Here is a 24,705-nt window from a genome sequence, read left to right on the forward strand (position 1 = left end):
GCAAGTCAAGCAAGCTGTCAATCATACATTGATGGAAACTCCGTCATGATCATGATTAGGAAACATCCTTGACATAATGTTGTCATTAGCCTCACCATACGAGGGGGTATTGCATTTGGGTCCATTTGTCTGTCTGTTTGCTTGTTTGTCCGCACAGAACGTATCTTTATTAATTACCTACTATTGAAAAGGTAATGATCATGATACATGATGATAAAAATAGTGATAATGATAAATATGATACATAATGATAATGATACATAATGATTAGACCCTTTTTCAGACCTTCAGACCTTCACCACCTTCAGACCTTTAAATAAACTTTAGACTCTTTACACCCAGCCTTTGGAACCTTCAGACCCTTTAGATGCATTTAGACCCCGTTTGAACCTATTTGACCTTTACACATAGGTACACATATAACTTTACACTGGCGTCAGGAAGGGCATCCGGCCATAAAAACATTGCCTCAAACAGGGAACCATGATTGTCACGGGGCCCGCAAGGCTAACCCCCGCTTTAGCGGGGAAAAATGGCCTTAAAACGATCATTCATTCATTCATTCAGTCATTCATTCATTCACACATATAACTTTACACAAAGAGACCTTTACACCCTCTAGAGTCTAGACCACTTCAGACCTTAACATCCTTTGGACACCTTTCTACCCTTTAGACCCTTTTCAGGCCTTTCGACCTTCACACCTTTCAAGACATTTTAGACCCCGTTGACCTTTTGACTCTTTAGACCTTGTTACGTGGTCCTCCCGGTAACTACCTGGTCTTGGTGACCCCCGGACCGTGGGAGGGACCCCGCCAGAAAGATATATGGTTTATACGCTTTCGTAACGCAATCAATATGAATTCCGGTCAAGAAGAAACCCCACACCAAGGATCCGGAATAATCAAGAATATATTCACTGAGCAATCAACAACCATCAACAATGCACAATCAATATTACAACCATGTGAACTCATCTACACAAACTCTAAGATGGCCATCTTAATCTTATACATTCCTCACGTGAGCCCCACTCCTGACTCCCTCCGTGGTCAATGTCTCTCCTCTCCGCACACGGGCGGTTGAACGAGCCCCGGGCGGACGTGCTCTAAACGTGCCGTCTCGGACTGGGGCCGCGGCTGCAGCGCACCTCCTTGCCAAGCCACGGGGCAAACCCAGCGCGGCGTCCAACGTGCGCGAGGCCCCAAGTGCGATCCTTACGCGTCCTTGTAGATGGGCAAAAACCCAGCGCGGCTTCCGACGCGAGCGAGGCCCAACGTGCGGACCCGTACGCGTCTTTGTAGATGGGGCAAAACCCAGCGCGGCTTCCGACGCGAGCGAGGCCCAACGTGCGGACCCGTACGCGTCTTTGTAGACGGGGCAAACTGTCCCGGACGCTTGGTTTCGTGCACGAACTCACGGTGACTGGACGTGTCAAAAGGTATTTACCGCCCAGGTAACTCCTCTCGCCAGACGTTTCGCAACGGCGCGTTTTCCGCGCAGCGTAAGGTCGATTCCACCTTCTCGTCGTCGCGGGGCGAGGAAGAAGAAGCACCGTCCTTTTCTCTCCTCGTGTCTTTTCTTCTTCCGTTTCCGGCCACTTCCGTTTCCGGCCACTGGTTCCGAAGGGCTCCTGACCCTCCCATCACAACAACCCTTAATATAATACACACGGATAAGCAACCTGAATGGTAATTTACATACATTCACCTAAATATGTAACACTCCCCCCCTTCAAGAAAGAAAGTTTGAACCCAGCGAAAACTTTCTTTGCCGGCCAATTTGGAGAAACAAACCAGATCACTCAACCCCCCCACATTATCAGTTCCCCCCGGGCACAGTTATCACTTAAAAATAAAGCCAGTTAAGCCACTCGATAGCACTTTTCCGGGAGGCCAAGCCGAGTATTCACTACATGGATGCCTTTAGGAACGCGGAGTTCACGGTTAGTCCGTGCAGGAAAGTTCTCTACATGGGCGCCTTGAGGAACGTGGAGTTCACGGTTAGTCCGTGCAGGAAAGTTCTCTACATGGGCGCCTTGAGGAACGTGGAGTTCACGGTTAGTCCGTGCAGGAAAGTTCACTACATGGACGCCTTTAGGAACGGCGTTCACGGTTAATTCGTGTAGGAATCTTGGCTCGGCGGCTCCGCCGCCTTCAGTGCTTCAACTTCTCAGAACGTCCCTAATAATTAGGGTGGGACCACTGGTCCCTGTAGTCCCCTGAATACCGGTCTTCCTCTCGGCCACTACTTTGCCCATTCTTCCTTCGGGAGCGGCCGTAACTCAGGGAGCCTCCATAATCATATTGACTGCGGCCACCACCAAAACTACCGCCCAGTTGTCCTCTCCTGTAGACCTCTCGACGCCTACGAAATGCCTTCCCTACTGTTATGGTCCGACCCTCCAAATCCTTGCCATTCCAATTCTTCTCTGCCTCTCTGGCGTCTTTTGTGCTGGCAAACGTGACAAAGCCGAACCCTCTTGACTGTTGCGTTTCCCAGTCTCTTACCAACCGCACTTCCACCAGCGGCCCATATCTGTTGAAGACAGAGGTCAGAACTTCTTCCTCTGTTTTGAAGTTCAGTCCCCCTACAAATAACTTGGCACTTTTGTCACCATCCCGAGCTGGTGTGGTGTTATTTTCCCTGCTGGGCTCTTTATCAACCCTCAGGTTACCATAAACTTGACCCCCGGCCAAATCATTCCCGAGAACCACAGATACACCCTCTACAGGAAACGTGGCTTGTAAACCGACGGTGACCGGTCCTGACACCAAATCGGACTCCAACTGGATGACCTGAAGGGGAGCACTAACACCGCCCCCGATCCCCTGTAAACGAACACTATCCCCCGTTGCCGTCTCCTCGGACCATGGCAAAATGCCTTCAAGCATTAAAGATTGATGGGCCCCTGTGTCTCTCAATATCCTAACCGGTCTCCGGTTAGTCGAGGCTCCATCCAGTGACACAAACCCCTCGGAAATAAATGGTTGGTAACCCTCTTGATGGCGATTTCTTACGCTAGCCATCGCATTCGGAGTTGTAATAGTCGGACTCCGCTCTGGGTTGTCCCTTTTCATGAGGTAACAACTGGACATCAAGTGTCCAGGTTTTTTGCAAAATGCGCAAGTAGGCCCGGAGGAAAACCTCGGGGTCTGCCTCGGGCCCCCCGAACTATAAGTTTGTCTTGGGCCCGCATCCCTCTGATTTCGAACCGGTGGGGTATCATAGTTGTCCCCATAATCATCTCGAGGCCGCCGCCATGTATGGTCGTTCTCCGCACCTGCTGTTCCCCACCTCCCCTGCGGAGATCTAGGCGAGGAGTTAGGTTCGTGGACCCCTATTCGGTGGGTTAAGGCATAATCATCTGCCATGGTGGCTGCGTCCCACAACTTCGGTACTTTCTTTTCCTGCAGGTACACTTTGATGTCCTCGTGGACACACTGCTGGAATTCCTCCACCAGGATCAAGTCCCGCAATGTTTCGAAGTCTTTCCCGACTCCTTTTGACTCACACCACCGATCAAACATGTTTTCTTTCACTCTGGCAAACTCCACATGGGTCTCACTCTCCCTCTTCCTGGCATTCCTGAATTTTTGCCTGTAAGCTTCCGGAACCAACTCATAGGCTTTGAGGATGTGCTTCTTCAGTACCTCATAATCTGCACATTGGTCCATTGGTAGCGCCGAATAAATTTCCTGAGCTTTCCCCACCAGCACACTTTGCACGAGTATGGTCCATGCCTCCTCCGGCCAGTTTAATTGTCGAGCCACTTTCTCAAAGTGTGGAAAAAATTTCGCGACTTCTTTTTCACTGAACGGTGGAACCAGCCTCACATGTCTGCCCACATCCCAGGTTTTCTGGTTAGGTGTCGACCCCGTCAGCAAGGGTGGTGCCTCTCCCCGTTCTCTCATTAACTCCAGCTCCTTGAATTTGATTTCTTGCTGAAGCTGCATGTCACGTTCCTTTAATTCCCTTTCCGCTTTTCTCTCCTCTGCTTCGAGGTCCCTTGCAGCTCTCCTTTCCTCTGCTTGTTCCTTTTCTCTTCTTTCCTGGAGTTCTCTTTCCACTCTCCTTTCCTCTGCTTGTTTCTCTTCTCTCCTCTCCTCTGCTTTCCTTTCTTCTTCTGCTCTTTCCTTTTCTGCTTTCCTTTCTTCTTCTGCTCTTTCCTTTTCTGCTTTCCTTTCTTCTTCTGCTCTTTCCTTTTCTGCTTTCCTTTCTTCTTCTGCTCTTTCCTTTTCTGCTTTCCTTTCTTCTTCTGCTCTTTCCTTTTCTGCTTTCCTTTCTTCTTCTTTGATCCGTTCCTGGCTCCGTAATTGCAACTCCAGTTTCCGGAGCTCCACGTCTTCTGGCTCTTCGGGTAGCCACTCCCAGGCTAACTCGTCCCATGTTCCTAATCCCACCATAGATTGTATCACCGTGGCCTGCAACTCTGCCTTCCTCAAATTAGTTCGGACCTCCAAGTTAAAATGTTTGGCCAATTTCAAGAGATCCGACTTTAGCAATGCTCGGAACTGTGCCTCACTCGGGGTTACCCCAAAGTTCTGTGCCACAAACGCCATGGTGCCTATCGTTAACACCTGTTAACCTTCACCCCAAGACTTTCCCCAATTTCTCAAAAAAAAAAAATATTACCAATTAATAATTAATTAATAAATTTTAATTACCAAAAATATTATTATTTTATTATTTTATACACTTTTAGATCCCGGACGTAGACCCAATTGCGAAACCGCAAATCGTAATTTGGACGAGCCCCCAATTCTGTTACGTGGTCCTCCCGGTAACTACCTGGTCTTGGTGACCCCCGGACCGTGGGAGGGACCCCGCCAGAAAGATATATGGTTTATACGCTTTCGTAACGCAATCAATATGAATTCCGGTCAAGAAGAAACCCCACACCAAGGATCCGGAATAATCAAGAATATATTCACTGAGCAATCAACAACCATCAACAATGCACAATCAATATTACAACCATGTGAACTCATCTACACAAACTCTAAGATGGCCATCTTAATCTTATACATTCCTCACGTGAGCCCCACTCCTGACTCCCTCCGTGGTCAATGTCTCTCCTCTCCGCACACGGGCGGTTGAACGAGCCCCGGGCGGACGTGCTCTAAACGTGCCGTCTCGGACTGGGGCCGCGGCTGCAGCGCACCTCCTTGCCAAGCCACGGGGCAAACCCAGCGCGGCGTCCAACGTGCGCGAGGCCCCAAGTGCGATCCTTACGCGTCCTTGTAGATGGGCAAAAACCCAGCGCGGCTTCCGACGCGAGCGAGGCCCAACGTGCGGACCCGTACGCGTCTTTGTAGATGGGGCAAAACCCAGCGCGGCTTCCGACGCGAGCGAGGCCCAACGTGCGGACCCGTACGCGTCTTTGTAGACGGGGCAAACTGTCCCGGACGCTTGGTTTCGTGCACGAACTCACGGTGACTGGACGTGTCAAAAGGTATTTACCGCCCAGGTAACTCCTCTCGCCAGACGTTTCGCAACGGCGCGTTTTCCGCGCAGCGTAAGGTCGATTCCACCTTCTCGTCGTCGCGGGGCGAGGAAGAAGAAGCACCGTCCTTTTCTCTCCTCGTGTCTTTTCTTCTTCCGTTTCCGGCCACTTCCGTTTCCGGCCACTGGTTCCGAAGGGCTCCTGACCCTCCCATCACAACAACCCTTAATATAATACACACGGATAAGCAACCTGAATGGTAATTTACATACATTCACCTAAATATGTAACAACCTTCAATTACACCCTTTATACACCATAAACCTTTTAAGACCTATTTTGTACACATAGTTGAGGCCTGTGGACGAGCTAGTATGAGTACACTGGACGGATCAGGACTAAAGGAACAGTTAAGAGAGGGGGGAAACACCGACAGCAGAGTTGAAGTCCTATATAGAGGCAGACTTGGACAAACAAAGGATGTGGGGAGTTATGATGGGCAGGAGAGGATGCATAGGGTGGAAAACATGGATACAGAAGGAAACTCTCAGGAAGAAAAACTGGGAATTTGGAAGGAGGAGGGATTGGGGAGGGGGTGTTAACGAGGGGAGAAAATATCATGGCTTTGGATTGGAGACAAACTGAGATGGTGGTGAACAGCTGTCTTGAAAAGCTGGAGGGAAGAATGAGATTGAAGAAAATGTGGAAGATGGTTCCACATTTGGGGGAAAAAGGAATGAATGAGGGTAGGTCATCAGTGATCCTGAATTTAGGTAGTTTCACCAGAAGGGGATTGATGGTGGATGGCGTGTGCCCTGCAGAAACCTGGGTGCGACAAATCATGGAAAGTGCAGAGAGTGCAAGACCAGAAATGAGGCGGTAGAAGACAGAGAGTCCACCAACCTGCAATGTCTAAGTGATAGACCCATAGACTCAGCTTCATCGCAGGAGATTTTTAAGGCCTTGTTTTCCAATAATTTTGAACGCCTTGGTTTCCATGGCATCGATCTTAGCAAGGTGTGAGGCAGGGGAGCTAACCCAGAGGGGAGAGCAATACTCCATCAAGCTGCAGGTCGTTATAGGTGATAGGAGTTCAGTTGTTCCATGGAAGGACTTTGCATGACAGAGGATGGATGGCCAGTCGGCGGCTGGTTTTGGAGGCTAATTTTTAAACGTGTTTTTTCCAAGAAAGATCATGGCTGAGAGTGAGACCCAGGAGTTTGAATGACTGAACTTCCTCAAGAGGATTGTTATGTAAGTAGATAAGGGGGGGGGGGGGTGGTAAGGAGGGGTTGCCAAATGGTCATTTCGGAGAGACATAGTGTGTGAGATTTGTCAGGATTGAAAGGCACATTCCAAGTGTTTAATTCACCTGCTTGTGATTTTGTCAAGGTCTGAAGAAAGGGAGGAGGCTACCACCTGTCTGAAGGGTGAGGGATGTCACGACAGACGGTGGAGTCATTAGCAAATACGTAAAGGGGGATATTACAGAGAGTCAGAGAGATCATTTATAAAGATCAGGAATAGGACTGGGCGCAGAACACTGTTTTGGGGCACAACAGCTTTGACAGGGAGTGGAGATGAAAGGATTCCGTTGAGTGCCACAAATTGGCTACGAGAGTAGAGGAAGTCAGTAAGCCATGTGTGGAGGTGGCCTTGCATGCCATAAGCAGAGAGTTCAGAGAGCAAGGCAGGATGCCAAACTGTATCAAAAGCACGAGATATGTCCAGAGAGACATCCCTGATCTCATGTCTGACATTGAGGGCCTCCATCCATTGTTGGGTGAGTAGACAGCATGTCCAAGTTAGAGTGACCAGGTCTGAATCAGAATTGGTGATCTGAGATGAGGTTATTGGAGAAAAGGAAGGATTTCCTATGAAGTGTAATGATTGATTCAATGATCGTGCTGATGGTTGTAAGTAACCTGAGAGGTCTGTAGTTAAGGGGATCAGCTTTTGCACCTTTAATGTAATGTAGTAATGTTGGCTGATTTCCAAGCAGATGAAAGTTACCATTCAGTCCATTTGCAGTGTCTGAATCAAGAATTGAAAGAAAATTCTCTACCTTATCAGGTGCAAAAGATAGAGTCCAGTAGCTGTTGGGAATGACAGGGAAGGATGCATAATGAGAGTGAGGGATTGGGGGCACAAGATTTGGAAGCAAACACAGAATTGAGGCATTCAGCCTTCTCACGACTGTAGTCAGCGTTGCTGCTATTTGAAGAGAGGGTAAGGATAGAAGGGGACCAAGCACCAGAGACAGAAATATCAAGGTGCCATCAGGTTTTAGAGGGAGAAAATTTGAAAGTTCATTTTTGAGGTTGGACGGATGTTGTTTTCTGGGTCTACTGTGAGTGGACATACACTTGTAGTGGACTTTTTTTGCATACGCGGAGATTGCCTTCGGTTAGATTTGCCTTCCAGAAAGAGAAGGCAAGTTGTTTCAGAGCAACTGCCTCACCGCAGGTTTCAGTGTACCATGGGCAGGAAGATGGGTAGGATAACTGAAGATGAGATGGGATGAATCTGTACATTAGAGAGAGGAGATTTCTGTGGAAGGCTCAATTCCCAGGGTGAGTTAACATCAGGTGCAGTAGATATAGGAGAATAGTCCTGAAGAGAGATGGCTGCTTGCAATCCCTGCCAATCTGCCTGAGTGAACTGCCAGACTCTCCGGCATTGAGGCAGCTCTCTGAGTTGAGGCAACCCTTTCAACCTTTTTGGACCTTTCGACCTTTACACATTTCGACCTTTTGACCTTTACACCTAGTCTGACCTTTGCCCTATATACATTTTAGACCTTTCATTTAGTAAATCCTTACATTTATTTCCTACAAAAAAATCCACCACACAAAGCAGGTCCTGGCGAGGGTCTGCAATGTCTGATAGCTCTTTCTAGTTCAACTTGTGCTTTTTGGCATTCCCACCAGAGCACACGATTCATAATGTGGGATCCAATGTTCAAATCCCATTTCTGTTTGGATTTATTCATTGTCTCCTAATGTATGTGTGAGCCAGGTAAAAGTACCATGTCATGCAAATGAAATGGATGTACATGCTCCTCCATGAGATTGCTTTAAAAAAAAAAAGCGGTTGGCTCTATAATGTCAGCCAAAAAGTAAAATCGTTTTGTTATTACCCCCGCCAGAGTAGAGGGTATTGCATTTGAGTCAGTTTGTTTGTCTGTTTGTTTGTCTGTCTGTTTGTCCGCACAGAATAAATATGATTTTCTCTGCAACCGTTGGTCCGATTGACAGGAAATTTTCAACAAAGGTGCAACTCCACCTGTATAATTTTTTAATGATAATTATGACGTCACAGGTCACGTGGTTCAGCCGCCATCTTGGAAAAAACGAAAAACTTTGCACCTCTATATCTCCGAAAGTGCTGAATAGAAAAAATTGAGACATGGCTCATTGTAAAGAACTCTCCATGGGAAATAAAATATGTTAATGATGATGTCATAGGTGCCTCCATTATGACGTCATAATTCGACAAGTACAAAACTTCATCCGATCAAGATGAAATTTATTGAGCATGATCGAGAAATAAATTAGTTTAGAAAAAAAAAATGATGACGTCATCGGTCACGTGGTTCGGCCGCCATATTTGTTTTAACACAAAAGCCTTAAAAACCACTGAAAATACATCCTGGTGAGGGTTTGCAATCTCTGATTGCTCTTTTTCTTGTTTTGTTTGTGTTACAAACAAGACGTTCAGTCAAAACGTTAAAAATAACATGATCAATAACCTAACTAACCACTGGAGAAATGTATATGGGAGGGCTTACTATAGCTAATAGCCCAGCTAATTCCGGACTGAGTTTAATCCCATGTCCATGCAACCACCAGTTAAGCTTCTCTTTTGCAGTGATTACGTGCCCCAGCCTGGAAGCCTTCAATCTGGAGCATGGAGAGTGGAACATGCGTAACGGTTCACGTGGTGAGTTTGGGTCAAAGGTCGTGTTCAACTGCGATGCTGGTTACTTCCTGAAAGGCCCAGCGGTGATCCGCTGTCATGCCAATGGAACATGGACCTGGGGCCGCGAGAAGGCGCAGTGCCACGGTAAGAATTTTTGGTGTCATTACATGTTGAGTTAATGTATATACTGTATTTAAAAAAAAAAAAAATCAGTAGCGAAGCAACACTGCATGAGTTTCTTGACATCTGGAAATATTTGCTTTGATCTCGTATTCCTACCCGTGCAATAAATTACACATTGGCAAACAGTAAAGCAAACTCCCCAATGAACACTCATCACTGTTAGTGAATACGTATTGTACCAGGATTCAATTACAAATTTGCCCCCTGCACAGACAAGTCCCAAGCTCATTCTGAGGGATACAACACCCTACCTGAGAAGCACCAATCTGACAGTTTGTAGTTTGGTTGAATTAGATAGATCAGACAGCTCAAAGGAAGGTGCATTACCTGTGCACCATCCTGTTCGGCAATGTTGTTGATGAATAATTGCGTCAACATCTAGGTTTTGTACAAACTACAGCTTTTGGCTCACATTTCTTCACACCCTTTTGACAGCCTTTTCATGAGCACGACCACAGAAGGTGACTCTTATTCCTTGGGTTTTTACACATCTGATTTGTTTTATTCCGAGAACATTGTTTTTCGAATGTACAAGCAAATAAACATCTGTATGGCGTCAGTACTAGATTTATAGTGGTGGGCCGTACACATTTCTGAACCTCAGCGTACTCTGAATTGCCATATTTTTCTGCCACTAACTTCGCGTAGTGCTAGAAACTGCTGTGCTTAGACTCCACAAAAGTACACAACCGTTTAAGACTTTAAGTGATACAATGTTGGGTGGTGGAGGCCCTGGGGCACGTGTTGGGTGGTGGAGGCCCCTGAACGCCAGCCCAGAGGGAAGAGCGGACTCCATCAAGCTGCGGATGAAGGTCTTGTAGGTGAAGCAGAAGGCTTTTTCTACCCTCTGTTGTCTGTGGGGCAAATCAAATCGATTCCTCTGAACCTTCTGTCCGAACCAGCCCTGGACCCTCCCTTCTTGCCATCTCCCATACCTCCATTGGTGGACAGAAGGTGGGCGGAGTTTGGCACGGAGACGCAATCCCGTTACAGCGGCCCATCGGGTTTTGTCGATGCGAGCTGCCTTACTCGCTTTTTTAAAGGCTGTGCAGCCCCCGTAATCCTCCTTTGTAAATGGGAAGAAATTCCTGTTAGTCACTCACGTCTCGCAAAGAAAACTCATGAATGTCAAAAACGAAAGCAAAAGGATCTACTAAAAGCAAAAGCATCCGCTTTGTATTCAGACTTCTTCTTCTTCTCCATATAGCGAAACTTAGCGAAAACAGCGAGAAAAAATTGACGATTTTAGGCGATCTTGACCTTTTGAACTTAAAAGCAATAGGGTTCCGTGACCCAATGCGCAAACCCTGCTCAAATTTCAAGTCAGATGTAAATTGACAATTTTATGCAACCATGACCTTCGATCTTTTGATCTAAAAACAAGCAACTTCTCGCTTTTGATCGGTGAACCAATTCAGTGACCCAATATGCAATTTTTAAAGTTTCAGGTCAATTTGATGAAAAATAGCAATTTTATGTGTCGATGATCTTTGCCCTTTTGACCAAATTATTAATTAGGCTTTTCCACATTCTCATAATAAAGCTTTCCTGAAATTTTCATGACAAAAGCTCAAATGGTAAAAAGGGCGCCCTACATCTGGCAAATAAAATACATTTACTTCTTCACGCAGCTGTATCAATCAAATTGGTGCCCCTTTATATGAACTTTTCGAGAGCATTACTTGGTTCCTCCTAAGAACACAAAGGTAGTCCAGCATGTATGTACATGATATTTTTTGAATGTCCCTTCTTTTCAATAAGCTATGGAATGTCCCTTCTTTTCTCTACTTTGCCACATGGCACATACCCTTATATAAAGGGGCCTTTTCTATGCCCCTGGCATTTCAACCAATAAATATTATACACCCCTTCTAAGACCATTTTCATAATAATATATACAGACTTGGCATTTAATATGGAATTTTTTTTTCTTTCTTGAATTGGGTTTACTTTCTGAACTCAGTATGTCAATCTGGTGAGTTTCTTTTACGCTTCGGTGATTTTTTGTTAAAAGAACCATGTCACTGATTGTCTTTCGCAGCAAGAAGTCAATAACAGGATAATATTACAGGTGGCGTGACAAAATGTAAGGGCAGGTACATTTTACGATTGGCTTCACAATCGGGTATATAAGGGTTGTTGCGTTCTGTATTCGTGGAAAACAACTGCTGCACGTCTACAAAAGTTATTGCCACTTCCTCTGGAGATGGTCCGTCAACTCGACAATGCTGTTTGTCGTGGAGTGGTGGCTTTACGAAATTCCGGTATGAAACAGTGTGCTATTGCTTGGCAGTATGGCATCACTCAAGGTCAGGTGTCAAAGATCCTGAAACGAAATGCTCAGAGGGGTGTCCCTACTCCAACACCGAGGCCAGGACGTCCCCGCAGAATCACAAGGAGAGATGATCGCCAGCTGCACCGGTTAGTCTGCAATGGCCGTACCAAGTCAGCTAATCGGCTTTGGGCTGAGTGGCAGCAACTGACAAATGTGCCTGTATCCAGAAGGCTAGTTAACCAATGACTGGTTCAAGCAGGATATCGTGCCAGGCGTCCCCTGAGAAAGCCACGCCTGACCAGACAACACAGCCAGCGCCGATTGCAGTGGGCCAGAGAGCACCGTCAATGGCAACAAGGACACTGGAATCACGTGACCTTCAGTGACGAGTCTAGATTTCTGGTCTATCGTCAAGATGGCCACGTCCGAGTGCGCAGACAAGTGCAGGAAGCCTACAACGAAGATTGTATAGTGCCAAGAGTCCAAGCTGGAGGTGGTGGGGTGACCGTTTGGGCTGCTTTTCATGCAGGGGGCAAAACTGACCTGGTTGTTCTGAATGAAAACCTGAACCAGTTCAAGTACAGGGCCATTCTGGAAGAAACATTGCTTCCATTTTCTCGTGCAGCCTTTCGAGGAAACTTTGTCTTCCAAGATGACAATGCACGGCCTCATCATGCTCGCATGATCCAAAACTTTCTTGCTGACCGTGGTGTGGAGCATATGGAGTGGCCTGCCATGTCCCCGGATATGAATCCGATAGAGAACTTGTGGGCACAATTAACGCGTCAAATCGACCACTTGGACCAGCAGCCGACCTCTGTGCGTGAATTGCAGCAGGCTATTGTCACTGCATGGCAAGCGATTCCTGTCCAAACCTTGGCAAATCTCGTGAACAGCATGCCTCGACGTGTACGTGCTCCCCTGAATGCTCGTGGGGGTTACACGAAGTACTGAACTGTAATTTTAATGTCCGTAATCCCAGTCATAATTTAACTTATGTTTTTGTTGAAAAAATTTTTGGCTCATGTGTAAAATAAAGAGATACTTCTGGAAAACGTACAGAAGTTTAACACAGTACTGTCCGTGAATTGAGTTCGATATTAGTTCACATCACTTTCAAGGATCAATTTATTTGCTTCGAAATGTCAAATGTGGTTTTTGTTTCTTTTAAAGGTCACATTAACAAAATCTAGAATAATTTCAACATAATTCCAATGAACTTTTGGCTCTAAGTCATCTTGAAAAGTAAGTTCACCCCAAAAAAATATTCCATATTAAATGCCAAGTCTGTATGTACACACGCATATTCTATCCGGTGTATGTTCACGATAACAACATTTCTTTATTTGAATTTGACCACAATCAGTCAGATGGCCCTGTGCTGCAAACATTTAGCATATTGAAAATAGAACCACAACCAAGTAGCTTATATAGTTCTGGGGTGTGAGGTGAGGGGTGGGGGGTTGGGTGGGGTGGATCGGACACACGTTTCTCTGTAGAAAGAAGAAGGACTCATTATTTCTCACGTTTGTTTCAATATAGGCTAACCCCCGCTCTAGCAGGGAAAATGGCCTTAAAATGCCTGTTGTGTTGTTGTTTGTTTCAATATCAATTAAGTGAGAGCTACTCCCCTTGATTCTCCATGCAAGAGATACAAGCATTTACTGTGACTTGGTTACATGTCATTGGTTATAAAGCAGTACGTCCTTCGACCATTAAGTGTGCATTAGCTTTGACTACTTAAGAATTCTCCGACCTCTCACTTACCCGCCCTCCCCAAACTCACTTTCTCCTTCCTCTCAGAATTGATTCAAATGTGTCTTTAATTGATCCTATGTACAAGGCCGAAATAGTTCACCACTGCCCCCCACTTGTTTATTTTGGCCCTTTAATCATGTGTTTTATGCTATTCCTTGATTCTTATCTTTATATAACAAGAATGACCGCATTTTGGTCACACTCAACTCCCTCATCCATGATGATGAATGTATTATACAATATTTTTTTTTATTTTTTTATTTTTTTTGTATGCAAGATCGAGGCTCGTGAAAGAGCGAACATTAATCACACAGAAAGACAAACCGACACATAAAACATATAACATCGAGAGCGGTAGACAAGATGGGGAGAGAGGGGGAAGGACACGAACACAACATTTGAGAGCAGGGACCAAGAGACATGGAGACATCGAGAGATCTGTGAGAGGGAGAGGGCTTTGGGGGGGGGGGGACATGGGAAGGGGGGGGGGGGGGTGGGAGAGGTATAAAACATATGGACACTGCCAGGACTTCCAGGAAAGAAGTTGGAATTTCAAACAAGGTGGATCTGGGGTGAATTAGCGGGGGTAGAAAAGATCAAGGTTTTGGATGGGGGAAGATAAGAGATGGTGGTGAACAGCTCTTTTAAAGACCTGGAGGGACGAGTGGGATTGAAGGGAGTGAGGGTGTTTGTTCGAGCCGAGATTTCGGCAGTTTAACCATCAGAGGGTTGCTGGCAGATCTTGTGCGACCTGCAGGAATATTTGGGGGACAGAGCACAGAGAGAGCTGGGGGTGCAAGGCCGGAGAGGAGTCGGTAGAAGACAGAAAGACCACCTACCTGCCTGCGGTGAGTGAGTGAAAGGCCCTCAGAGATAGCTTCATCGCGGGAGATTCCAATAATTCTGAAAGCTTTGGTTTCAACAGCGTGAAGACGAGCTAGGTGTGAGGCAGGAGCACCAGCCCAAAGGGGAGAGCAGTACTCCATTGAGCTGCAGATGAAAGCCTTGTATGTGGTGAGGAGCTCAGGTGTGCCAAGGAAGGCCTTCGCACGACGGAGGATGCCCAGTCGGCGACTGGCTTTGGAGACCAGCTTGGAAATGTGGTTTTCCCAGGAAAGATGATGGCAGATAGTGAGACCCAAAAGCTTGAGTGACAGAACTTCTTGGAGAGGATTATTCAGAAAGTAGATGGGAGGGTTGTCCAGTCGTTCTTTTCGGAGAGACATCGTAAGAGTGTGAGATTTGTCAGGATTGAAAGACATGTTCCACTTGTTTGCCCAGTCTGTGATTTTGTCCAGGTCTGCAGAGAGTGAGGAGGCTGCAGACTGCCGATCTGAGGGATGAGGAATGGAGCGGCAGAGAGTGGAGTCATCAGCAAAGAGATAGAGAGGATTTTCAAGAGAGTCAGAGAGATCATTGATGAAGACCAGAAAAAGCACAGGGCCCAGAACACTGCCTTGGGGAACTCCAGCCTGAACAGGAAGAGGAGATGAGAGAACCCATTCAGGGCCACACGTTGACGACGACTAGAGAGGAAGTCCGCCAGTCATGCGTGGAGATTTCCATGTATACCAAAGGAGGAGAGTTTGGTGAGCAGAGCGGGGTGCCAGACCGTATCGAAGGCACGTGATATGTCGAGGGAGACAGCTCTAATTTCCTGTTTGGCATTGAGGACCTCCATCCATTGTTGAGACAGCAGAAGCAGCATGTTCAGAGTAGAGTGACCAGGTCTGAAACCAAATTGATGATCAGAGATCAAGCCATTGGAGAAGAGGAAAGATTTCATATCCAAAGCAATGATGGATTCCATGACTTTGCTGATAATTGGGAGAAGGCTGATTGGTCTGTAGTTGCTAGGATCTGTTTTTGCACCTTTTTGTGCAAAGCGGTGATGTTGGCTGATTTCCAAGCAGATGGCAGTTGACCTTGAGCAAAAGAGAGGGTGAAGAGAACAGAGAGAGGGAGTGAAAGAGCGGAAGAACAGGCTTTTAGGACCCGTGGGCTGATGCCGTCAGGTCCAGTTGCAGAATCATAGTCGAGGGTTGACAGAAACTTTTCCACCTTGTCAGGAGGAAAGGACACGGAGTCCAGGAACAGCTGGGTACGACTGGGTATGGTGGGTACAGAGAGGGATGGGTTTGGGACACAATATTTAGAGGCAAACACAGAGTTGAGGCATTCAGCTTTTTCACGTGCGGAGTCAGCTGTGTAGCCGTTTGAGGTAAGGGAGGGGATGGAGGGGGAACAAACACCAGAAACAGATTTGACCAGACGCCACCAGGATTTGGAAGAGGGAGACAGATAAGAGAGTTCGGGCTTGAGAACGGAGAGATATTGTTTCCTGGCTCGCCTGAGGGTGGACACACACTTGTTTCGGGCTTTGTGAAAGGAAATGAGATTTCCTTCCGTTGGATTTGCTTTCCAGGAGACGAAGGCAAGTTGTTTCTGGGCAACAGCCTCACCACAAGATTCCGTGTACCATGGACGGGAGGAAGGGTATGACAACTGAAGACGAGATGGGATAAATCTCTGCATGAGAGAGAGAGCAATTTACTTTGGAAGAATTCCCAGGATGAGTTGATGTCAGAGGTGGTAGAGATGGGAGACCAGTCCAGATGATTGATGGCTGCTTGAAGTCCGTGCCAGTTGGCCTGAATGAAATGCCAGACTCGTCGACGCTGAGCAGGCTCCCTGAGAATGGTCAGAGAGATGTCCACTTTAACAAGGACATGATCAGATGATCCGATTGGAGCAGAAGAAGAGCAGCAGACATTTTCAGGGAAGTTAGACATAACCAAGTCCAGAAGAGAAGATGCTCCGTTGACTGAGATCCGGGTTGGGAAATTGACAGATTGTGTCAGTCCCAGTGAGTCGCAGAAGTCCTTTGCTGAGGAGCCATGGCTGGTGAGAGAGGTACCCACACCCAGCCAACTGGCATGGTGACAATTGAAATCACCACATGAGGATATTATTCATCTCCAAGGGTTTTCTTGGTTTGGTTCAACATAAATTACGAGTCTGATGGACATCTGCATCTGGTTTCACACCCCTCAGCTGCCCACTCCCTTTAATCAACGCTCGACCCAAACAAAGCCAATGGAAATCTAATGCAACAAATCTGGACAGTGTATAATCAGTGCAGAGGCCTACAGGCCTGATGTCTTCGACCCAACAAAAAAACCAAGATGGCGGCCATATTATTTTGTTTGGGTGCCATAGTGGGTGGAGTCAAGCGACAAATGTGGGTGGGTTCAGCAGCTGTCCAACCAATGGGTGCACATTTCAAGCATCAAGCTCCAACAAAATCCACAACAACAACAACCATGCGCAGCTCTTGTCGACCTGCGCACGTTGCAGGTAAAGAGAACATCCATCAGGTGTACCATCTCCACAGAAAAGACGTTTAGGCAGTATGGGACTATGAACAAAAATAGGAGATTGGTGTAAGGGGATGGGGGTAAATGGATGTTGGGAGGGAGAGGAGGCATCAAAATTCATTAAGAGTGCGCTTGTGTTTCTATTTCCTTTATTTTTTTTATGTATCATTCTTTTTGTTTTCGAATTCAAGTTTTAAATTCCTGGTATTGAGAGTTCAGATTTGAATGGAAAAGGCTTCTTTACAAATTCATCAAAAACGCCTTATTTAATGATCCACAATTAAAAATAAATAATACTGTATAACATCGTTCATGGCAGTTCCCGACTGCATTTGCAAATTTGTGGATCATCGCAGCGAGCAGATGCTCATATACATAATGGCCGGATGACGAAAATCGTAGGGAGAGGGGAGGGATGTATGAGGCCTGCAACAAATCGTTGGAGACTGTGGAGATCCTAAGTCTGGTGGGAGTACCGTCATTGCAGGTGCAGCGACCGATGCACAGTGCGAGCAGAATGAGTGTGAGAACATGCTAGTTGGTGAGCAAGAGATCTGTAATCTGGTGGTGAAAGAAGGCCGCATTCCAGTGGATTGGGAACTGAGTACCCTCGTCCCTCTATACAAGGGGAAAGGTGACCCTCTGGAGTGTGGCTCGTACCGAGCGATAAAGTTATTGGAGCATGGAATGAAGGTATTGGAAAGGGTGTTGGAGAGGAGGATAAGGAAGAAAGTGAAGATCGACGAAATGCAGTTTGGATTCATGCCAGGAAGAGGAACGACAGACGTGCTTTTCATTGTGAGGCAGTTGCAGGAGAAGTACATGGAGAAGAGGAAGAAGTTGTTTCTTGGGTTTGTTGATCTGGAGAAAGCATTTGATCGGGTTCCACGCAAAGTATTGACATGGGCATTGAGGAAGTTAGGAGTGGAGGAATGGTTGATCAGAGTAGTGATGGCAATGTACAAAAGAGTGCGCACAGCTGTAAGGACGAAGGACCGGAACAGTGGTGAGTTTGAGGTGAATGTGGGAGTGCATCAGGGGTCGGTACTAAGTCCACTACTATTTGTAGCTGTGATGGAGGTGCTGGCTCAGAACGTAAAGGAGGGTTTACCGTGGGAGTTGTTGTATGCAGATGATCTGGTGTTGATTGCGGAAAGTATGGATGGACTGAAGGAAAAGATGAACACGTGGAAGGAATGTATGGAGACAAAAGGTCTGAAGGTGAATATCGGAAAGACGAAGGCGATGGCAAGTGGTAAAGCATGTGGTGAGGTGGAAAGAACTGGGAAGTGGCTCTGTGCTGTGTGTAGGAAGGGTGTCGGAGTGAACTCCATTCAATGTACAATGTGCGCTGAGTGGGTTCATCAAAAATGTAGTGGTCTGAGAGGGTCATTAACCAGTGTGGCAGCTACATTCAAATGTAAGGTGTGCACAGAGGGAGCTGCAGATGGAGGAAATGTTGAGTTGGATCTTGGAGACGGCGTGAAGCTGGAAGGTGTGAAAACATTTTGCTACCTCGGAGACATGCTGAATGGAGAAGGTGGATCAGACTCGGCAACGGTTGCTCGAGTGAGATGTGCATAGACGAAGTTTCGGGAATTGAGTGGTGTGCTGATGATGAGGGGAGTGTCTTTGAAGCTGAAGGGAAAGGTGTATGCTGCATGTGTGAGAAGTGTTATGATTTATGGGAGCGAGACATGGGTAATGAACGTAGAGCAGCAACGAAGGTTGGAAAGGGTGGAAATGCGAATGGTTCGACGGATGTGCGGAGTATCGTTGAGAGAGAGGAAGACAAATGATGAATTGCGAAAGATGATGGGAATAGAGCCTGTGATTGATGCTGTGAAGAGGAACAGGTTGAGATGGTTTGGTCATGTGTTGAGGAAGGATGAAAGTGACTGGTTGAGAAGAGTGATGGAAATGAATGTAGAAGGAAGTAGAAGACGGGGAAGACCGAGAAAGACTTGGCTAAAGATGGTGGAAGAAGAAATGCGGGCAAGGGGGTTAACAAGGAGAGATGCAGAAAATAGGGCAAAATGGAGAAGATTGTCATGGGGACCGCAAGGCTAATCCCCGCTCTAGCAGGGAAAATGGCCTTTAAAATGCATGTTAAAATGCATGTTGTATGGCAGTTCCCGACTGCATTTGCAAATTTGTGGATCATTGCAGCGGGCAGATGCTCATCTATCTATAATTCCAGCAATCTCTGTGTGTCTGTCTGTGTGTCTGTGTGTCTGTGTGTCTGTGTGTCTGTGTGTTTGTCTGTGACCGCTGTTTCTCGACAACCACGGGTCCGATATACTTGAAACTTGCCAGGTATATTGCTGGGGACCCGAGGATGTGCCTTTTCAAGGTTTGTAATTAATCGGACAAGTACCTACCGAGCTATGTCCAAAAAACGCTTCAACCAATCAGAGAGCAGCGAGCTATCACGTGTGCCGAACCGTTAATGCAATGCAAGCGTTAATGCGTTAATGCAAGGCTTTTCTTTTTTTCCCTCTTCTCTTTCTACTTTTCCTTGCGATTAAATTGCAAACAGCCAAAATACGTTGGCGCTAATTGAATAATTGGCCATTAACACTAAAATAATCGTAACTGCGATATGCCAACTTCCGGACAGTGCAGCCTTCCATGTTGTTGTTGTTTGCAGCAGCTGTTTGCAGCAAGGCAAGGCTTTTCTTTTTTTCCCTCTTCTCTTTCTACTTTTCCTTGCGATTAAATTGCAAAAAGCCAAAATACGTTGGCGATAATTGAATAAATGGGCATTAATAGATAGATAGATAGATATGCGAACTTCCGGACAGTGTGCGCGTTACGAGCTGACCGCCATTACGGTACGTAATTCGATTTCTTATGCGCATTATTTCTCCCAATTCAGTCAGAGCGAAGGGCGGAAGCGAAGAGCGTTGTTATTTTTTGTTTACGGGCGTACGGGCGGGGTAGAGCGTACGGGTAGCGTTTTTTTTTTTTTTTGGCAAGGAACGGGCACCCACGTACGGGCAATGCCCTAGTATACGTAATGGCCGGATGACGAAAATCGTAGGGAGAGGGGAGGGATGTATGAGGCCTGCAACAAATCGTTGGAGACTGTGGAGATCCTAAGTCTGGTGGGAGTACCGTCATTGCAGGTGCAGTGACCGATGCACAGTGCGAGCAGAATGAGTGTGAGAACGTGCTAGTTGGTGAGCAAGAGTCAGCATGCCATTAGTGCAAGAGCACCCAGTTACAGACTCCTGCTCACTATTGAGCCAGCACAACAGCTACAAAAGGGAGGGCATGAAGTTACAGTCCCCTTAATCACTATTGTTTCAGTGCAAGCACTACAGAAATGAGAGTACCCTGCTAAATATAAAATGCTTTACTGGTGAGCCATTGCACACTCAGCCGAGCGAGAATGTGCTGATATGGACCCTACTGATCTTTGGGACAACATGAGCACTGGAAGTGAGAGCACGCTGTTATGGACTTTTGTTAAATTGGTAAGCCTGTGTGAGTACTGGGCTGAACAGGTTCAAAGGTCTGGGCCCACCCAGGAGTTGCGGCCTCCAGATGACTATTTTGAAATCGTGTTGTTACGGACCATCAACCCATGCTTACTGTTGAGCCAGTGTGAGCACTGCAGAGGAGCCGACCTAGTCAAGAAGCATGGACCTGCCCTGGAGTGGTATTGCCTAAGACTCATCTTCCTCCCCTTTTATTTCTCTTCTTCTTTTTGCCTCACTCAACCTCACCATTGTTCCTAATGGATTTGGAAATGAATGCTTGTTTCGCCTCATTCTAGTACCCAAGAGTAAAAAGAAGACATGACACTTCTTTTACTAATAGCACTTAGATGTTACATATTGCATTCATTCCATAACTACTGCACTGATGGTCTTAAGGAAACTACCAATAAATATTGGTTCCAGAAGGTTGCTGTAAAAAGTAAGGCATCACTGATTCAGAATAGATACCTGCTGTCTGAAGGATTTTAAACTAGCGAGATACCCATGCTATGCATGGGTGAAGGCCAGAATCTCCAAAAGAAAAATGTTTTGTGAAATTTTGTGTAAACTCCCACCCACTTTAGGACACATGCAGGTACCCCAAACGCTGCACAGAAAATGCTGTACGGGTCTAAACACAAAATCACAATTGTATTGAGATATTACCGAACTGGGGAATGTTTTCACAGGCGGTAAATGGCAAAACTGTGAATGCTGAACCCGTGAATGAGTTTACATGTGGAGAGAGAGCAGCTTCGTACGGTTGGAAACTCAAAAACATGATTGTATTGAGAAATTTATGAAACATCTCCCCCACCTTAGGGCACCCGCTGGGACCCCAAAAGGTTCCACCGAAAGTTTAGCGGGGCTAGCCCCAAAACTGAGCAAGTAATTCAAGCATTCAGAATCATTGGAATCTCCCGCGATGAAGCTAACTCCAAGGGCCTCTCACTCACTCACCGCAGGCAGGTTGGTGGTCTTTCCGTCTTCTACCGACTCCTCTCTGGCCTTGCCCCCCCCCAGCTCTCTCTGGGCTCTGTCCCCCAAATATTCCTACAGGTCGCACAAGATCTGCCTGCAACCCTCTTTTGGTTAAACTGCCAAAATCAAGACTCTCTGCTCACCTTCACTCCTTCATTCCTCTTTTCTCCTGCCTCTGGAACAAACTCCCTCACTCTCTTCAATCCCACTCCACCCTCCAAGTCTTTAAAACAGCTGTTCACCACCATCTCTTATCTTCCCCCATCCAAAACCTTGATCTTTTCTACCCCTGCTAATTTCACCCCAATTCCCCTTTTTGAAATACCAACTTCTGTCCTGGAAGTCCTTGGTGTCCTTGTGCTTTATACTTCTCCCTCCCCCCCCCCCCCCTTCCCATGCCTCCTCCGCCCGGGCCCTCTCCCTTCCACACATCTCCCTGCTCTCGGATGTTGTGTTTGTGTGCTTCCCCTTTTCTCCCCATCTTGTCTTCCGCTCCCTCTTTTTGTGTATTTTGTTTGTCTGGTCGATTTGTTTGTGAAGTAAATGTTAGCTCTTTCACGAGCCTCGATTCAGTATACAAAAAGAAAAAAAAAAAGAAAAAAAAAGTACTTCAGGGACAGACAGTCAGATATTCCTGCTTCATTATATACGTAGCTTATTATAAAAAAAACTCTTATAACTTGTGGAACAAGCGTTTTGGTAAGCTTTTTGCTCCATCTTCTAACTTGAATGTAGGCCATTTGAATTCTCATCCATGGGGAACTCAATGAAGTGAACATCACGTGGCTTGAAGTGTGAGAGCGCTGTGTTGTGCAAAGGACAAAAGTAGTAGAGGTATGTTTTAAATCGTCATCTCACTGATGCAGCAGTGAATGATTGTGACCACACAGATCGGTGTTGTGTAGAAGCCTGAGTACTGGCTAAGAGCCCCATGCAGCCTGACAAACTGCCATATTTGTGTGTGGCATGGAGCCCACACCAGGACCAGACAGATGCCTGGAGATGAGAGTGTGGCAGATGGACCGGGCAATATCGGAAATTTATCCTCATGATGGTGATGAGAATGTTCTGAGAACCCGCTTCCAATCATACAGCGTAATTTGCTTTCCTTCAATGTCGCAACGAACATGGTTGTGAAAATGATATTTCAGTATGAATATACTTTATTTAAGTAGGGCCTCGATTCAGGAATCAAGGCTGCAGTGACTGGGTGTGTATAAAACCATTTGAATGTAATGACAATATACCTACTTGTACGAGTCATTTTGTGATTACATGTCATTCCTCACGACACAACAGCAAGTTGAGAGACAAAATAGAGTTTAGTTTAGGAGAAATAATGGATGCGGGGAAGAATGAGTTTTAGCTATAGAGGACATGGTGTGGGGTGAACAAGATGGATACAGAAGCAAACTGTCTGGAAGGAGAATGTGCAAATTTGGAAGGAGGAGGGCTTGGGGAGGGTAATGATTGTAGAAAAGATCATGGTTTTGGATTGGGGATGATATGAGATGAGCAGCTGTCTTGAAGACCTGGAGGGAAAACTTGGGGTGGGACGAGGGTCGAGGGGAGACAAAGAACAGACATTACACACACACACACACATATATATATATATATATATATATTGTTATGTCGGGGGGGGGGGGGTAAAGGAATGTCTAGAGCCAGGTAGATCTGTATAGGTATGTATCCGACTGTCGTGATAGGGAATCTACCTGTAATAAGTTCTATGTTTCGCCCGGTTTGTCGGTATAAGCTGTATTGGTGTCTCCGCCGCCAGGGGGGTGGGGCATGCTAATTAGAACAGGGATTATGGGTAATATTCCTTTGTTTGTCGTTCCCCCTGTCGCCAAACCTGTGTCCCTTATGGCAACGCATTCTCATACCGACACTTAGATAGGTCCTTTGTGCACACATTAAATAATTCCCTTCCCTTACAATGACTGACCGTAAAGACAGGCAGGCACCGGCCGCGTACAACGCCACATGGGCGACAAGCATCGTGGCGGGCTGGAGCCACGCCTAGGGAGCGTGTGATTGGTTGGTGCGGAAGGCGCAAACCTTCAGCCAATCAGCGCGGAAGGCGCCAAACCACGACTTAGAAGGAGGTTGTTGATTGGAGGGAAGAGCGCCGGTGACGTGGGAAGGCGCAGAACGTTCGAGAGACCACAAATAATCGAGGCTCTGATTGGGAATGCACCAGAACTGACGTCACACGCCAGGTGACAAAAGGACTGGCTGGACGACATTTTGTCTCTCCCCTCGTGCTTGAAGCTCGCTCTCTGCTCTGCGCTGGACTCTTGCCTGGGTTGATTCGCGATCTTCCCTGCGTTCTTGACTGGTGGTCGTTGGTTTGTCATCATCGTGGTGCTTGGAGCGGTGCTCGGAGCTTGGAGCGGTGCTCTGGTGCTCGGTGCTTGCAGCGAGGCGCTCGGTGAGGCCTGACGGCACGCAAACAGGCACGCATCGAGGCCTATTTCCCACCGACATCGAAGCTGCGGCGGGCTTGCGTTGCGCGCTTGGAGCCGACGATTCCTTGACTGCAGACGACAGACAGATAAGCTCGCACACACAGACGCACATAACGGACATTTATTTTGGTGATTCCTCCTTTGTCCTGTATATGAAGTCGGTGTGCGGGATCCTGATCTCGGAACATTATTTATTTACCGTCGCGCTTCCTTGTATCGGGTTTCGTAATAAATCCTTGTATTATTTTTGTACATTTTACCCCAGATTTCAATTTGAGTTCATTCCCTGCAGGGTCGAGAGCTGCCGTCATATCTACAAGTAATCGCTTCCGCTCTTCCTCTTCATTTTTCCTCCCATGCTTTTATAGCCGAATCCGATTTGGTCATCGCCTCAAGTAAAGCCGTTTGGTCCTCCGCGGTCCTACAGTGTTAACCGAAGGGATCGCGCGACAATTGGTATTCAGGAGTGGGATTTGAACCCTATTAAAAACTGGTGTCGGGAAGTAGGGATCTGGGCCCGTCGGACAATTTTTTTGTCCGCGGCGAGAGATTGACACGGTCGGGCGTACATCGCGCCCGACATTCAGACGAAAAATTTTCGTCGTCGGAGGCGATAAATTTGCATAGTCCATCGGTGCGGCGAACGCGAACGGCTCGTCAATTAAAATCTAAATCGGTTCCTGGTAAAAGCCCGCGGGGAAGCGACCTCTTCTTTATGGATGGAAGAGGTAAGCAATATGGAAGAAAGGATGGAAGGTGCGGATAGCCTTGGGAGTGAGTCGGAGGTAGTTGGGGTGGAGTGTAG

The 24,705-nt window shown here is 46.7% G+C and overlaps 1 protein-coding gene across 1 annotated transcript in view; it reads left to right on the forward strand.

Moving 5' to 3' along the window:
- Nucleotides 1-24,705, forward strand: part of CSMD3 (CUB and Sushi multiple domains 3) — a 1,283,181-nt gene that overhangs the window by 1,103,708 nt on the left and 154,768 nt on the right. The window contains 1 exon segment of the mRNA XM_068130918.2: nt 9,317-9,511. Within this exon segment, the coding sequence (XP_067987019.2) occupies nt 9,317-9,511 (195 nt within the window).

This window comes from Myxine glutinosa, chromosome 11, assembly GCF_964187855.1.
Source record: "Myxine glutinosa chromosome 11, kmMyxGlut1.1, whole genome shotgun sequence".
Taxonomy (NCBI): Eukaryota; Metazoa; Chordata; class Myxini; order Myxiniformes; family Myxinidae; genus Myxine; species Myxine glutinosa.